The sequence below is a fragment of the Ciconia boyciana genome, chromosome 4 (assembly GCF_034638445.1).
Source record: "Ciconia boyciana chromosome 4, ASM3463844v1, whole genome shotgun sequence".
NCBI lineage: Eukaryota > Metazoa > Chordata > Aves > Ciconiiformes > Ciconiidae > Ciconia > Ciconia boyciana.
Window position 1 is genome coordinate 56,989,481 of NC_132937.1, and position 17,276 is coordinate 57,006,756.

Sequence of the window (17,276 nt, forward strand, 5' to 3'; positions counted from 1 at the left end):
AGACAGGTCTGGAGTACTTCTGGCACACTCTCATCCAAAGCTGAGAAACTTATGTTATTAACACAATCACACAACACGGGAGTTGGAGGCACAAAATAGGTATTTAAAAGAAAGCTATTTAGATCATTCTGAACCTTTAAAAATATCAGAGCTGGAAGTTCTGCCACTTTCAGGCCCATTCGGGACTCGTGCTGTATAACGAAAACTGGGGATTTACATGAAGGAAAGCAAATGTTAGCAGAGTGCAGAAGACAAAATTTCATTTTAAAAATGTCTTTAAATATAAACACCATTAGAAATCCACAACCATTTCTAACTTTCAATGGCATTCTATCATGATTTGCAAAAATAAGGTAGCAACTTCACACAAGTGCCATAAGATGTTTACATTACTGTTAACTATTTTCTGTTTCAGCATGATATTTGAAACATTTATACAAGTAAATAAATAGTCCTGTGAGAAAAACTGTATTTCTGCTTAAGCATTTTTCTGAGCATGGATGTGAAAGACAAGGGACACCTAAGACAGCAGGCTGCCATACTCCAGTCTTGGGTACCCTCTGCCATGTACATTGCCTTGATTTGATTCTGCTTCATTCTCTCAGCTGCAAGTTAGTGTAATTTCACTGGTGCTATGCTGGAGGAGAGGAGAACCACAGCATGTTTAAAATGGGATATTATGAAAGCTGACTCCTACAACCTGAATAAAGCTTTATCCTAAACGGAGGAAGGAAATAGCTCAGAAGTTAATGGGGGCAAAGGAACTGATTGCCACCCCACCATCCCATGTCAGGTCACATCACCTCCACAGAGAGCTGTGAAGGGAAAAGAGGAGGCAGGAAACAGGCAACAACATACACATATTCTCTCCAAACCCTAGAGCTATAGCTTCTCCCTTTCTTTGGAAGAGCTAGAGAGAAAGCGCTTGGGCTGTGCAGCAGCTCGGTATGCAGGAATTGCCAGAACTGTAGGAAACAATACTGTCAGAGGAAAAAAGCTGTTCCTAATAAATTTACACCTGTAAGTTCTTAGTCAGCTTCACATTTCACTTTTCAGATATATGAAAAAGTCTTATTTCTAAAGGTTGTGCCATCAATTTGATCACCTTACCTTTCTGTCTCTTGGACAGAGTCAGCAGTAGTCTCTTTGTATTGTGGCACACTGTCATTCATATCCATGCAGACTTTTCCAACAAATGCCCGTTGACCAAATTTATCTGTTGAGATGCATAAGAATGTAAAACTCAGAATCACTGGTTCTCAAAAACTGCTGTCAAAGCCTGTACCGAAATCAAAATAGCAAATTCCACCCCAGCCACCTTCATTTAAGAGGAACAGAATTTATGCCCTTTTCTTATCTTTAAGTTGGGAAAATCCATGTGACAGTTAAGGCTAAAAAGGAAAAAGAAAAAAAAAATTAAATAGGAGCTCTCCTCTTCCACATTGGTACCCAACTTTATAAATGTTATAATTGAGGACTACATTGCTGTAGTTTAACCACAACCAGAATTCATAATGGTAGTGTATGAAGAAAACCACTGTGAAGTAGAGGATGAGGAACACAAGCATCAAAGTACCGTAGCTGTAGTAGATTATTAGCCTGCACTGAGAAAAGGCACAATGATCTCAGCAAACCATCTCACTTTAAGAGAAAGGAATGAGGTTCCTAAAATGCCTCCCATGTGCAGTTGGATGGAGAAAATTACCAGAGCTACTTCTAGCCTCTTTCTTGAGATTTATCCAGGCTTGGACTCAGAACTGATGTGTAGGACTTAAAAGGAATGCATATAATATTAAATTCTAAGCTTTTAAACATGTTTCTAAATTAGATATCTTTTGTCCACTTTTACTGTCTGAGTTGTTGAATACAAGGTCTTCAAAATTTTAGGTTTTCCTACAAAATCAGGAAGACAGGAATTTTTGATGGAAACTGAGATTCTCATTAAGATGTTCTGCTTTGGGAGCTGGTTGAGCCTTGAGAAATCCTGCAAGAATCAGGACACTTTCAAACAGCAGGCATTTGCAACAGTGAACAGAAGGGAGGGATAAGATCCTGACACAACTCCCACTGTTCTGGTTTCAGACGGTGTGTGGAGATTTTTGATGTTGATCCTCAGCTGAAACTTCAGAGTATCAGGAAATTAATTGTTCTCATTTTGGCTGGGACAGAGTTAATTTTCTTTATAGCAGCTAGTATGGGGCTATGTTTTGGATTTTTGCTGAAAAGAGTGTTGATAATAGAGGGATATTTCAGTTGTTGCTAAGTAGTGCTTATACTAAATCAAGGACTCTGCAGCTTCCCGTGCTCTGCCAGGTGCACAAGAAGATGGGAGGGGGCACAGCTGGGACAGCTGACCCCAACTGACCAAAAGGATATCCCATACCATATGTCATCGTGCTCAGCATATAACGCTGGGGAAGAAGAAGGAAGGGGGGGACGTTCGGAGTGATGGCGTTTGTATTCCCAAGTAACCGTTACGCGTGATGGAGCTCTGCTTTCCTGGAGATGGCTGAACACCTGCCTGCCCATGGGAAGGAGTGAATGAATTCCTTGCTTTGCTTTGCTTGCATGTGCGGCTTTTGCTTTCCCTGTGAAACTGTCTTTATCTCAGCCCATGAGTTTTCTCACTTTTACTCTTCTGATTCTCTCCCCCACCCCACGGGGGGGGGGGTGAGCGAGCGGCTGTGTGGGGCTTAGTTGCCGCCTGGGGTTAAACCACGACATTAATGCACTGAGTGCACCTCTTGTCATTCTGCCCTTTAATCCTCAAATAGCAAAAGGCTAGAAAGAGCAGAGAACTGCAGCTGAAGAGCAACTCCAGCAGACCTAATTCAAGCTCAGACAGCAGCTGACTTGGGAATGAAGAGACTAGCAGAAACAACAGTAGGAGAGAGGCAGTTAAGTGAACAAGGGACACGGTATGACAGATACAATGAATAAAAACCAAATTAGTAGAAAGACAGATCCCTAGCTTGTCTAAAACTCCTCAGCTCTGTTTCCGTCAACTAACACAGTCTGCGCAACATCCTTCAAAACTCACTGTTAGTCTTACCTATAATTTCAGCAAGAAGAAGAGAAGTATCTGTGTAAATTGTTGCAAAGTAACAAGCTGTAGTCGTGCCATTCTTTAGAGTTCGTCTCTATAAAAAGAAATCAGTTTTAACTGTCTGGAAAAAAAATAGTCAAGCTGCCAAAATGCAGAACAGGCAGTCTGATTTCAAACTGCCAGAACATTTAGTTATTGTGAAATTGTGCAGTGAATTGGGAAGGTAAAATAGAGATTTTTAATTTCATAATAACTTTTTAAAGTCTGAGTGTTAATAAACAAAAAAATTCCTCTTCCAAATCCATACACAATTTTAACAATGGCTAAACCCATAGCAACCAGTCTATATCTCCTTCACGCAAGCTGGAAATAAATTCTGTCTTACATTTAGAAATACAAACAACCAGTCTTTTATGTTGTTTCCTAGTTTTGAAAGGCTCTCTAATTTTCACACTGTTTACCTAACGTTAGCAAAGCAAGGCTTTTGGGAAAAAGCAGTGGTGTTCATCTGGCCACCTGATGTGGCTGGGAAAAATAGCCAGGCTTTCATGTGTACAAGCTCTTTGTTATCCTTGAATACAAAGTAACAAACTTCAAGGTAAAAGTAAACTGAAAAGTTTCTAAAAGTAGAACAACTGCTCAGAGTCTAATTTAGGTATTTATTTAATTACACCATTTGGAAAGAGAGGGTGGTTGATACCTGTTCATATTACTTTTGGAGGACATAACAGGAAATGAAGAGCCATTTAAAGTTACATTAAGCCACGATTAAATTTATAGTTTCACTTGATCTTGGGACTAATGCATACTATATTGACTACCATCCAGCATACAGGTTTAAATTACATTTTTGGATTCTGGCAACAATGTAATTTGAGAATTTTATTTTATTTTTTTAATGAGATAGAAGGTGGGACATCCAACGCAACTTTTGAGAATGGCTAGAGCTAATTATTTGACAAAAATGAAGCCAAGCTCTGTCTTTTCCATACAATATTCAAATTAAAGCCAATAATTAAAAATATGTCTTGAAAGGTTCCTAAAATGAGTCTCAAAAATAACAATGTCATTACTGAGAGAAACTACCTTTGTCTTTCTTAGCTTTTAAAACCCAGAATTCTCTACTCCTGGATTCCTAACATCATTGTTAAATGAAATCTAAAACCATTCTGTTTCCAAAACACCCGCATGAAGAATTGGCTTTCCTAAAATTTGAGGGATGAGAGAAAGTTCCAGATAAAATCTGGCAAATTTCACCCAATTTGTTTCTTTTACCAAGTACAGAAAGTGTTTATTGGAAGCAGAATTTTAATTTCAAAAAATTCACGATGTTTTCATTACAACTCCAGAAGCATAAAGATACATGTGAAACAATATCTGCTCCCTGCAGGTTTAGTCCTGTTTCTAACTGTTGAAGGTTATTATCAGCCCCATGAAACATTGCAGAGCAACTGGTGTTCTGCAGCATTTGGGGGTGAAGACCTTTTCCTGACTTTGTCCTATTTGATACACATGGGGAGAGCCTAATGATTGTGTTGAAGTTCCTTCAACTAACTTCCATCCCTCACTGGCAGTCCTTTTCCAGGTGATGTTATTAAACACCTTGCACAGTGAGCATTTTAGCCGTGCTGATGTCACCCAATCTGAACTGATGGAGACAGTAACAGTATGTTGAGGCACACAGCTGGAAGGTGAGTTCACCTCTATGTTTTAAGTAGCTGAAGGCATGTGTGCTTGTCACTGGAGTTTATGACCAAGCTGCTCCTACATGTTTTTATTATGGCAGATGGCAGAAAGTGGTTTTTTTTTAAATTTGTAGGGCAAGGACAGCATAACTATTTATATCAGATTCACTATGTTATTATTTTGACAACACATGTTGTCACAGTATTAGACAAATGCAAGACAACTTATGCTGGCCAAATCATTTAATCTGTTGAAGATATTTCAGTCCACATATTAAAGGATACATTTCAGTTATAGGATAGAATCAGTACTCTGCAATGGGACCCAGCTGCTTATTGTTCATCAAGTGGAATTTGACCTTAAAGCCTTTATATTGCTCAGAACCAGTCTAGCTGGTTCAAACACGGTCTCTCTGTGTCACAATACCATTGACAGACTTCATCTAAAGCCCCTGCAGTCAAAGATATTCCTGCTACAAGGACCTCATCTGTAGAAACATCTTCCTTAATTACTCCAAAACACCCCAGATTTGTTGTCTGTGAGAAGCATCTTCTCTTCAATGTAGCCTTTGCAGAAGACAATTTCATAATAGAGGCTTTTTGTGCAGAAAAGGAAATATCCTCTGAATTTTTTTTTTTCATGCTTGGTTATTTCTGCATTAAGGTTGTCAGCACCTGCTGGCTATACTAACTCTGAGAGTACTGTTAAATGTCAGTCATTGTACTCAGCAGAAAAGATGGTAAGTTCGTTGTTAACCATGTGATTAAATGAACTGTCTTATCAGCAACAACAGAACAAGACTGGAACTAGTAGGTGACAGCCTTGGCTGGCAATTAGAACAGTGGCTATACTGTTGGTTTTATCTGGTTTTCATGACATTAAAACATGCTTTACTATTTCTGCTGACCTTCTGAAAACATACATATATTTCACAAATATGAATGTCATCAAGTAGGTAAATGACATTTCCAGTACTTACAACAACTCTCGTGTACACTTCTTCTGCAAAATCTCTGTCTTTGTATTTGGCTTCTGTTGGGAATGTGTAGGTAGTCAACCACTGCAAAAGAGGTAGATCTACCCTTGTACCCGTAAACGAATACTGAGGGGCATGAATGTGTGTATCAACCATTCCTGGCATGAAGAATTCACTAGGGAAAGAAAAGAAAATTGTAATAGTCCAAAATGTCACAAAATTTTCCATGCTAAGTAGTTTTGCTTTAAAGAGTATGTTTGAGCAAAATCCACCAGAGTAAACAGCAAGTACAGATTAACCTTCCTCTTTCAGCACCAGCCTATCAGCTCCTACCCATGCTCCTTTTATGGTATGAAGCAGCTGAATAATAACTTTTACACAGACTTATATATAGCTAACTGAGAGAAAAACAATATAAGGGCATGATGAATCCAATTATCTTTCATATTTACCCAGCCTAAATACCAACATATAAAGCCAAACTGACTTCACAATAACTAAAATTACTCCACCATAGAATCCACCTGAAAGAGAAGATTTGGGGACAGTCATCCTTCCTAGTATGGATATATTTGGAAAGCCCCTAGCTGCCAGACCATTATATTTACAAAACTGTGACTTTCCATATCACAGTTTTCCTCTACATTATATATGTGTCTATATATATACACATATATTCAATCAATGAATTTCAAGGTTTAATGGAAGAACAGCCACTGCGTCTACAAATGCAGACACAGACACGGGTGAAAAAAACCTCTGCTCAATATCTTGACAGGAAAGGCATATTTACCATGGAACTGTAATATTGTTTGTTGTCATGTAGTGTTCATGCAATAGCAGGGATGACTATATCAACATTACCAGGAAGTTGCTATAATTATTTTGTTTTATGCTGGAACTCCATACAGTATAAAATTTCTCTCACTCCTCTTCCCTTCTCCCTGACTACTGAATGAACAGTGATTTCGTCTCTTTGTAGTTCCCCTTCTTCCTGTTTTACTGCATGCTAGAAATGCTGAAAGACCTTTCTCAACCTGATCCGTATTCCTGGTACCTTCCATTTGCCTCAGGCTATTTCAAGTGAAGAAAACATCTGATGACTCATATATTCTGTATGATTAGCCTTCCAACAAAGCAGACATATTTTTTAACAACAGAACAGTAAAACGATGCTGCAGCTCTAGATTCTAAGGCACAAGTCATTTACAGTTGTGCTACCACATGCAAAGCATAGTAGGTACAATCCAACACTATTTCACTTCACCAGAAAGGTCGGGGATTTCACCGGCTGAAGAAAAAAGAAATGCTCTAGCTGCAATACAGCTACAAACCCAAGGCTCTGTGTTTAGAGGGTTAAAATCTTCTAATTTTATTAGCTTTTATTAGGGAGTGTGTCAAAGACCAAGCAATTGAGTTTTATATCTGCAGTGTTAGCGTTACCTATGTTTACTAAGTCCAGAGTTTCAAGCTAGTTAGGCACAGCCTGCTGCTAACAAAAGGGATATAAAACGTAATCTCAAGAAAGAACATCATTTACTTCTGTAAGCACAGAAGAGGTCACGTATGAAAGCTAAATATGGCATTTTGTTCTGTGCAGTGTAAATCAGCCAGCACAGTTCAGCCATGGCTGCAGTCCCAAACCAAGGAATGCAAAAAGCAGACGGACCGTCCACCCTCCAAGTCAGCTGATGCAAGCAGCTCTTGGGTTAAGAGCTATCACAGACCTGAAACGGAGTTTTGCCCATGAGACTGGATTTAATGAGCTCCCTGCCAAAATGTATTCACGGAGACTCGCGTTACTTAACTCAGAGAATAAACTGCATTTGCTGAAATTAATCTAAACAAAACACATACTGGTTACTCAGTTCTCTTATGTCAGACGTTTTGAACCCCCACTTCTTAGCCAGTTGCTCTTGCTGATCACTTTGTTCCAAAAACACAATCTAAAAGAAAGAAAACATAGTTAGATATTTTAAACATGTATCCCACATCAGCTTTACATGAAGGCAAAATGAGTGATATCTTAAAACTGATTTTACACACCACTTACTGTAAAGGTGACAGGTTTGCATTGAAATACTTGTTCTTCCTGACTATCAAGCATGATTTTGAAATACCTACTCACAATCCAGTGAATAACCAGACCCACTTTGTAACTTGTAAGAAAACAATTAATTCATTCTCAAGTAATACACGGGCAAAACTGCCCAGACTTCAGCGTCCACTGGCATTCCTGTAACATACCACCATGTTAGCAGTACGGTCATTCATTGGAGGTGTGCAACAGCCTTACGGGACTGCAATTACAGTATTCAAAACTAGAGGGGTCAAATTAATTGCTTTGCCTAGGGCTGACTGGCACTGAGCTAAGCATTTTCTAATTTTCTGCTTGTGTCAGCAGAAAATGTTGGGTTTTTTTCATTTTTTAAGTGCCTAGGAAGAAAAAAAAAAATTGAGGGAAAAAACGTGGATAATCTTTTGATTTTCCAGAACAAGCTAAAAGCATGCCTAAGATCTTTGTTTATTTCAAAAAAACTACAATCTGGAGCCTAACTCAGCCCCATTTGACTCCTAGAGGACATCGACTCTACTGCTGCTGAGTTTCTGTTGCCAAGTCAGAATTTTAGCACAATTTATTTTTAAATTCCATGGTATTTTAATCTACAATATGACTCTTGGCAGCTGAATTCTCAACTCTTTAATTCTCTGGTCCAGCAATAATAGGCACGACAACTCTCCAAGAAACAAAGAGCGGGGAGTCCAGGAACTACAATGCCTGCTACAGGCTCCAGGCAGGATCAGGGTTTCCACAACACTTGACAGAGTAGAGGACCCTGATGCCTCCCCCAGCCGAAGACTGTCTATCCTGGGCTTTCAGTAATTCTTGCCTAACCACAGTTTCTGCCAGAAACCAACTCATGGTCTTCTAACTCCCTTGGTATAAGAGCTCGTTCCTCTAAGTTCAAGGGAGTATTCTCACTGCTATCAGCATCCTTCTGCTCCTGTGAAGATTCCCACACTGAGGGCCTGTATCACCCTCATGACAGCTGTTTCTCTAAGGCAGCAATTAAAAAAAACATGTAAAGGCAAGATCAAATAGTTGTAAAAAGGAAGGAATTTAGGAGGAAGAACAAGAGGACCAAAAAAGCACTGTTTACCAGTTATTTGCACACCCGTTTTTTATGTGTATGACGTTACCTTTTGCATTTTCTATTTTTTCTATAGAGATAAATAAGCAAAGGATGCTAAACAAGAAGTTTTTGGCTGCCTAGTCTTTTAAATGCACATATGGCTTATATGATTTACATTGTCTAAAGAGCAGATGTTTTAAATTTTTAGTCAGAAAAAACCCTATTAAAATCATACCATATAAATAAAAACCACACTAGCAAAAATTGCAATATTGTAGTCCATTAATACTTCACATAAAGCAGTATCTCTCGCCTTCTAAAGAGGAATATAGCCAGCTTAATTAGCTATATATCTGGAGAGGGCTTAGAATACAGACCTACTGCAGTTTCTGATGAGCAATAAAGAAAATGTCACTCAGATGCTGAAGTCGAAATGGATGCAGAATGAGTAATGTTAGAGCTGCTGAAAAAAAGGAAAAAAAAAAGGAAAAAAAGGAAAGAGAGAGAGAAACATGAAACACCAGATGGCAAATTCTGGAAACAGGCGTTGCCATGGAAAAGAAGTGACTATTATATACTCTTAGGGTGCAGCTAAATAAAACACTTCAGTCATGGAAGAATGAAGAAAATATGTTTCAAGGGAGCTGGACACATGAAGTCAACTCTAAACCTGACACCTAGTCCATTATTGTCGAATGCGGCTATGGATGAATCAGCAAGATGTCTATACTCTTTTCAAACAAACTTCCCAACAGAACTCCTTGGTCACCCAAGAGGTGTTCCCCATTACTTTAGGATGCATTTGCTCTGGCCACCTTTCTAACACTGAATCCTTTAAGGTCTTTGAGGTCCCAGGCTTGGGCATTTGCTTGAGTATTTGCTTGTACATTCAAGGTAACCAACTTGGTGCACTGGTCTTTAAATTAGTTCTGGACCTTAACACCGTAAAAGCAAGAAAAAACTATACAGCAGAGTCACTACAGAGTCAAGAGAATTGCACAGGCAAGACTAAGACCTTCAGCTTGTAAAAAAGGAAGTCAAGGACAATAACCAGCACTTTGGGAAAGGTATATCACAAAAAGCAGGATCAACGGCTGCTAACACCAGCGCCCAAACACTTTGATCATCAGTTCTGATTTGTCACCCATGTGACAGGGCTAAAGGATCCAAAGATGAGGAGCTGAGACCTCCCTACCCTGGCGCCTAGCTCAGGTCTTTTTTATTCCAAGAGATGCCCAAAGCTCCTCCATCAACGCACAGCTGGTCCACTAAACAATGCATCAACCCTGATGCAGTAAACCCTGACTGCCTCCAAGCACCACAGTGCAAATAACTTTGCTACCAATAGAATGGAAAGTGAATTATACTGGCTGAAGGAACAATACTGGCAGTTTTTTGGATCCAACAGTGCCTGTGTTACTTTGTTTCTGGCTATGACATTCATAGACTGACATAAGTAAGGGGTCCATCCTTCTTTCCCCTCCCACATGCTCCCACAATGATTAGCTGACTTCTGCAATTAGAGACATGATGCCTATCGCTTGCCTAGTTCCCAAAACTGGAATGTGAGGCCAGGTGAGAGACAGGAGCACTTATTAGACCCAGCTCCTGAACGAACAGCCCAACCTGCTGAGAAAAGATAAGCAATGAACTCCAGATGGATATTGGTGCCTTGGTACCTTCCTCCTCGTACAGTTAACACACGTCACTTGCTATCCCAGCTAGCTTAGATCAAACACTTAATGTTTGGCAGTACTTAACAATATTAACTCTTATTCCTCAACTTCTGCCCTTTTCATGCCTTCAACAGGCGCTTTTAGCTTAATACGTGTTCTATTTACTTAATATTCTACTCAGCTAAGTTAATTACACCAACATTTCAATGATAACTCACATTTTGCACTGGTTTCTATTTTCTTTACCCTGAGGAATACTACTCTTTCTATTCACCATTCCTCAAGAGCGGCACCACACTGCTCTGCAAACCACTCAGTTAAACACAGTCCTTATTTTGCTAACTTAACGATAACTTGGGTCTTCATACCTGACAGCAGGGTTTTCCTTGCTAAAGCTCCCTCTCCATCTACAGGCAAAGCACAGAGAGCTGACATTTCGTCTGTGGCCTTTACCAGCCAAGTATCCCCACATGCAATGGGGGTCTGGGCAGTATTTCTGCAGCACTGGATGTATGCTCCTGTCTCTTGGAGGACAGGCAGGGGCTCATACCGGAGAGCAGGATCTGGCTGTTCACAAAAGCTGATCTGTTTACCCTGTCAGAGACTGTGCAAGATTTTTCCATGATGGAAAAATGACAACATGAGGCAACATGAGGCAAAAGAACGATACCTGTTTAGGTAAACTTACTTCTTTGGAAGTAATACTGAAACAGTTTGGGTGTAACTTTGGACAATAAAGATAAGAAATTTTCTAACCACCATGTTCTTCTTGAAAAGCCAGCTCTTCTGTGATTCCAGTGGAAGTTCTGCATGAGTTAAATTATGAGTAATAGGCTAAACTGGTACCAAAACAGGTACCAAAACAGGGTACCTGTATCGGGCCCTGGAATAGTAAAATGCCAAGAATTTGTATTAAAAAGAGAAGAAAATGAAAGTCATTGTTACTGTAGTCTGGTGGGAATTTTCGTTTTGGACAACAGTGTTTTACTGGAAAATATTTTTTAAAAAACAACTGCATAGGAAGGTGCCAATTTATGCAAGGAAAACAATATCCAGTGAATCCTTTTGTTCACTAGGAGAAGGGAAGAGAGTAACTGAGATCACAAATCCCCAGGTATGGCTTACCAAGCTACCTGTTTTTCAAGAAAATCACTTAAAGGTCTTGATTTCCTAAGGACGCTGAGTAGGGACCCTTTTCCGGAAATTGCCGTTAGAGGGAGCGGGATGGGATATGAGTTTCTGCCTCCTGCACCCGAGTTACACAAACCAAACCCTTTTTTCATTCAGCTCTATTGTTTTTAGTTGACACCAGCCAATACATAGTTATGTAAGTTTTTCTCCCATACATCAAAATACAGCTTCTCATAGACTTTGCTATGCCTTGCACCAGACTGCTCAAGAGCTATACGAGGGCTGTCTTGAAACAGGCCCTAATGGACCTGTATGAACAGAGAAAACAAACACTGTAAGGGCTCAGAGTGTGCTTTGCACAGATTTCAAATGCTGCTGAAGCCTGACACACTGAAGGCTGTTATTTAGCCACAGGAAAGAAAATGACCTTTTTAAATTATATATAGGGTACCTATTTATATCTTATTTAGCCTATAAGAAATTACCAGTCTACCTACACAATCTGCACTGTGAAACTGAGTTTAACCTGTGATATTGTTAAGGGAATGATACAGCTTCCCTGCCAGAATCGATCCTGCATTATCAGTAAGTGCAACGCTTGTTTTAAACTTGGCTTGTACCACTAACATGCCCAACGTCATCATCTTCCTAACTCTTTGTGGGTATACGCCATGGTTTTTCTTATGACGTGAAAAAAAAGCCTCGCTCAGAAGGCTGTGTGTGAGTACAGTGGGTACACTGCAATTACTCACAATCATTATTTTGATACTTAGAAACTGAAAAACCCACTTGTGAAACTGAAAGCAAACTGAGAGAATCTGAAAGAATGCCCGGTCCAGGCATGCTGGACCAGGCGTGCTGCTGTTTTGGAAAGATTTAGCACACTTCAAACACGGATTTAGGCTACCTGCAGACTCCTGCCAAGGAGGTAACGTGCTACCCCAGTTATCGCCAGCTCCTGCCAGCTTGAAATCCCTTCTCTGCGGCTCTTTTCTCTCGCCGACAGACTCCGGCTACTTCGAGTGCCAAAATTTTCCACTTTCTCCCCACAGACCGGAGGAGACGGCCCTGCCCCTCCCCACCCCCGGACCGGGACTCGGGCCGAAAAGGGTCATTTTCACCCCCAGCCAGGGAGACACGGGGGGAGGGCGGGACACCGGGAGACCACCGGCCCGGTGGAGCGGAGCGGCTCGGGACGGCGGCCGGGCCATCTCCCCCCGCCTCCCCCGGCCGCCCGGACCAGCCGCCCCCGCAACGCCCCTTCCCTCGCCCCCGCGCTCACCGTCCCGCTATCGTCCACCCCCAGCAGGTGTCCGCGGAGGATCTCCATGGGCGCGGCGGGGCTGGAGTGCACGAAGGTCCCCCTGAAGACGTGGGCGAGCGGCGGGGGCTGCGGGGAGCCCATGGCGGCGGCGGGCGGGCTGGCGGCCGCCGGCGGGGCTCGCTTGGCCGTGGCGGAGACGGCTGGGAGCTACCACCCAGCGGGCTGCTGCCCCTCGGTGTCCCCCCTCGGTGCCGGCGGCGGCTTCTTGGAGCTGTCACCATTTCCCCACCCCCTGGTGACTTTCTCTTCGGGGAGTGGTTTCGGCGGAGGGAGGGCGGGAGGCCGGGCCGCCCCTTCCTCTTCCCCCGAGGCCGCCGGGCGGGAGGCGCCCACGGGCGGCGGGGACGCGGCCGAGAGGTGCGCGGGTGCCCCCGCCCCAAACCGTCAGGCACCCTCACCGCCGGACACCCCCGTCCCCGCAGGGATGGGTCCTCCGCCGTGTAAGAGGCGCAAAAGCCTGGAGCAGTGCCTGGGGAGTTTTGGGGTCCCAGTTACTTCCTGGGAAGTGGTGAGCGGTCCCACAAGGTGCGTGGCAATACTTTACGAGTGTCTGGCAACTAACTTTTGCAACCAACCTGAAGGCTGTAACCACTTTCAAAAGTTTGATTTACAAAAGGTTGAGTTTGTAAGCTTGCTCTGCCGCAAGCTGCCAGCAGCTTGTAACCTGTTGCTCTGTGCCTGGAGCACTAGGAAATACATTGGACATTCTCAGAAGAAAGACTTAATTTTAAAACATTACAAACTTCAAACATGCATTTTGAGGTGGCAGTTACTGCTTTGTTTCACTTCTTCTGTGGTACTCAGTGCTCCAAGATTAATCTCTCAGACTGTCTCCTCAGTCCTTGGCCCCTGTACTGCACATTAGTAGGGTATAGGAGTAGAAAATAGGTGCCAGCTGAGGCACCAAAACTACCAGATGTAGGCAGCCAAATGCCTCATTCAGTGGAGATGGTCTACAGAAAAAGAGAAAACAGCCTCAGGAAGACGAAAGGCAGAGAAAAATGAATTTTGTTGACCCAGAGAACTGTAATTCCAGAACCATATTCTGCGCCAACAACCCAAGTCAAAGTACATCATGAATACGTGCTAAGAAGATCGCTCTTGAGAATATTGGGATAAGGCTTTATGGGCTCAGAATGAGGTACACCAAGGATAACACAATGAGTGTCCTCCGAACTCCTGTTTGAACCCACCTTTCTTTATCAGGTTGTCAAGTGATGAATGAACTTGGAACCAGGGGCACTGACAATGTCATTCTCAAAGCTGGATTGCGAGTTTGTTGTTACATAGTTTATCATTAAAAGACCTTTGCACTTCCCACTGTGCTGATACCATACAAATGCATGGCAGATTATCTTTCCTACAAGCTCTCCAGATCAATGGTGGGAGGAGAGAAAGACACAGTGGGAAAGCACAGAATGAATTTAATTTTGGTCTGCTATGGGCATGTCGTCAGCCTTTATCTTGCCTTCTTTTCATAAGAATGCTTTAGGCTACTGTGAAACAAGTTTAAAAAATAGTGGATTTACTGACTCCAACTGAAAGATCTTACCTTGACTTTGCTATCAGCTTAGGCCATAAAGAGTGTCCAAAATAAAATGGACATGTGAAAGTGACTCTTACATGCTGATATTGGTAATTTCTTGTGAGAGGTCTTGTAGTTTAAGACGACTCCCAATGAGATAAAATATATTTTTTAAGACACATGGTGGGTTTTTATTGTATTTCTAATCTCTTTGACATGAGAAGCTAGCAAACAAAACAAAACACAGATTGGTCTTGCAGGTTAATCTAGTTTGGAGAAGAAACTGGCATGAGAACCTTTCATGCAATTCAGTTTGCTTACAACACTGTAATTCTTCCTGCTTCCTTGAACAGCAGAGTAATAAATTTTAAAAAATAGCACCAAAAGTCTTTTAAATTAGCACTTGCAAAAGCCCTCTTAGGGTGATACTGAGGGTGATACTGCTGTGCTTATTAAGGCTGCAGCTGAAATGAGCTGTATTCCAAGCTATGACCCCAGGTGAGGGCTCAAAGAGGAGTTGTGAATGGATTTAAATACAGTTGATGGCCAGTCACAAATGGTGTTTCGCAGGGCTCCGTATCAATGATCTGGACGAGGGGATCAAGTGCACCCTCAGCAAGTTCGAAGATGACACCAAGTTGTGCAGGAGTGTTGATGTGCTTGAGGGTAGGAAGGCTCTACAGAGGGACCTGGACAGGCTGGATCAAAGGGCTGGGGCCAATTATATGGGGTTCAACAAGGCCAAGTGCAAGGTCCTGCACTTGGGCCACAACAACCCCATGCAATGCTACAGGCTTGGGGAAGAGGGGCTGGAAAGCTGCCCGGCAGAGAAGGACCTGGGCGTGTTGGTTGACAGCCGGCTGAATATGAGCCAGCAGTGTGCCCAGGTGGCCAAGAAAGCCAATGGCATCCTGGCTTGTATCAAAAATAGTGTGGCCAGCAGGACTAGGGAGGTGGTCGTGCCCCTGTACTCGGCACTGGTGAGGCCGCACCTCGAATACTGTGTTCAGTTTTGGGCCCCTCACTACAAGAGAGACATTGAGGTGCTGGAGCGTGTCCAGAGAAGGGCAATGAAGCTGGTGAAGGGTCTAGAGCACAAGTCTGATGAGGAGCAGCTGAGGGAACTGGGGTTGTTTAGCCTGGAGAAAAGGAGGGTGAGGGGAGACCTTATGGCTCTCTACAGCTACCTGAAAGGAGGCTGTAGAGAGGTGGGGGTCGGTCTCTTCTCCCAAGTAAAAAGTGATAGGACGAGAGGAAATGGCCTCAAGTTGTGCCAGGGAGGTTGCATATTAGGAAATTTTACTTCACTGAAAGGGTTATCAAGCATTGGAACAGGCTGCCCAGGGAAGTGGTTGAGTCGCCATCCCTGGAAGTATTTAAAAGACATTTGGATGAAGTGCTTAGGGACATGGTGTAGTGGTGGTCTTGGTAGTGTTAGGTTTATGGTTGGACTTGATGATCTTAAAGGTCTTTTCCAACCTATACGATTCTGTGATTCTGTGAGGAAAATTGTCTTTTTGCTGTATGAAGGATAAGGAGTGAGAGAGAGATAAGCTGTTTTTGCCACTGAATAACAAAATGTAAAGGCAGTAGAGCTGAGAAACAGGGTGAACAGAGACCAAGCCCTGCAGAGGCAAGCTCACTTGCTCCTCCTGTGTACAGGAGAGTGAAAACAACTTTCCCCAGCAATAGCTACTGCTCCATACAACTTGCCTCTGCCCTCGTGGCAGCAGCTAGCCCGATTTTTCAAGGTAGCTGGGTCCCACTGTATGCTGTCCTCTCCAGTATGCTGTCCTAGGTATCTGTGTGCTTCACTTAACTCACATCAGGCTACACGCGGCTTTCGGCTTCAAATCCTGAGCTCTTGTGCTGGCTGCTACCCAGGCACACGTACAAAGTACATACCCAGACATACCGTCCAAGGTAATATTCAGCAGAGCTCACTGACCCTGAGAAACCCTTTGGTTGCTTTTGCTGGGCATGTGGGCTGCTCCTGAGAATCTGAGACTGCTTCAAACTTGGTTTTCCATTAAAAGTCTCAGGGATTTCCTCCAGCTGCCTTACATAAAGGGTGATACTTACTCCACTAATTTCAGTGAGATTTAATCTAGCCAGTATTTATGCATGAGAAGAAAACTGAAAACACTGACAGTTTCTTCCTTTAGCACTTTTAGGGAGAAATGTCAATAGCAAACACTGTTAATGATAAATTTATTGCCATAAGTGGGTTCCAAACACTGAAGTTTTATAATTTCACTGTTAAAAGAACTAGAGGTCTCTTCTGCTTTTTCCAGCTGTCATGTAAGAGAGCATGGGAGCCCCTGAAGACGGCTGGTGGAAGAATGGTTAACACCCTTCCCTCCTCCCAGACTTTTTTTTGGTTATTAGTTTGCAAGTTAACACATGCATGCCCTAGATATTGACTATGGCTCAAGATGAGACCTCAGCCAGCTGTGAAAAACTGAGTCATTCTTCCAAGTTATTATAAGAAGATTACACTGTTTGTTGTATGTTTAGTTTCACTGGGATACAGTGGGCTAAGCACTTTACCTCCTTGGATAGAAATGTAATGTTCTGTTGTGACTCTTACATACTAATTAACGTAAAGAGTGATTGAAATAACTTGCTCTTTTTTGCAAAATGGTTAAGGGACTGGAGACAGAGATTTCGCTTCTTACAAATTACACAATGTTTTGTTTGAATAGCATTTTAAAATAAATCTTAGCTTTAGAACCTCCTTGAAATCATCATACCTGGATTAACACATTTACATTAAAG

The 17,276-nt window shown here is 42.3% G+C and overlaps 1 protein-coding gene across 2 annotated transcripts in view; it reads right to left on the bottom strand.

Annotated features, from left to right (window-relative positions):
- GDA (guanine deaminase) overlaps positions 1-13,186 on the bottom strand; it is a 32,768-nt gene extending 19,582 nt beyond the window's left edge. For both annotated transcript variants that reach the window (XM_072860177.1, XM_072860176.1), the window contains exons 1-5: positions 12,932-13,186; positions 7,566-7,654; positions 5,712-5,883; positions 3,053-3,140; positions 1,111-1,216 (exon numbers count right to left, since the gene is read on the bottom strand). In XM_072860177.1, the coding sequence (XP_072716278.1) occupies positions 1,111-1,216; positions 3,053-3,140; positions 5,712-5,883; positions 7,566-7,654; positions 12,932-13,054 (578 nt within the window). In that variant the 5' untranslated portion in view covers positions 13,055-13,186. The remainder of the gene's footprint in view (positions 1-1,110; positions 1,217-3,052; positions 3,141-5,711; positions 5,884-7,565; positions 7,655-12,931) is intronic.
- Positions 13,187-17,276: the final 4,090 nt, after the last annotated feature.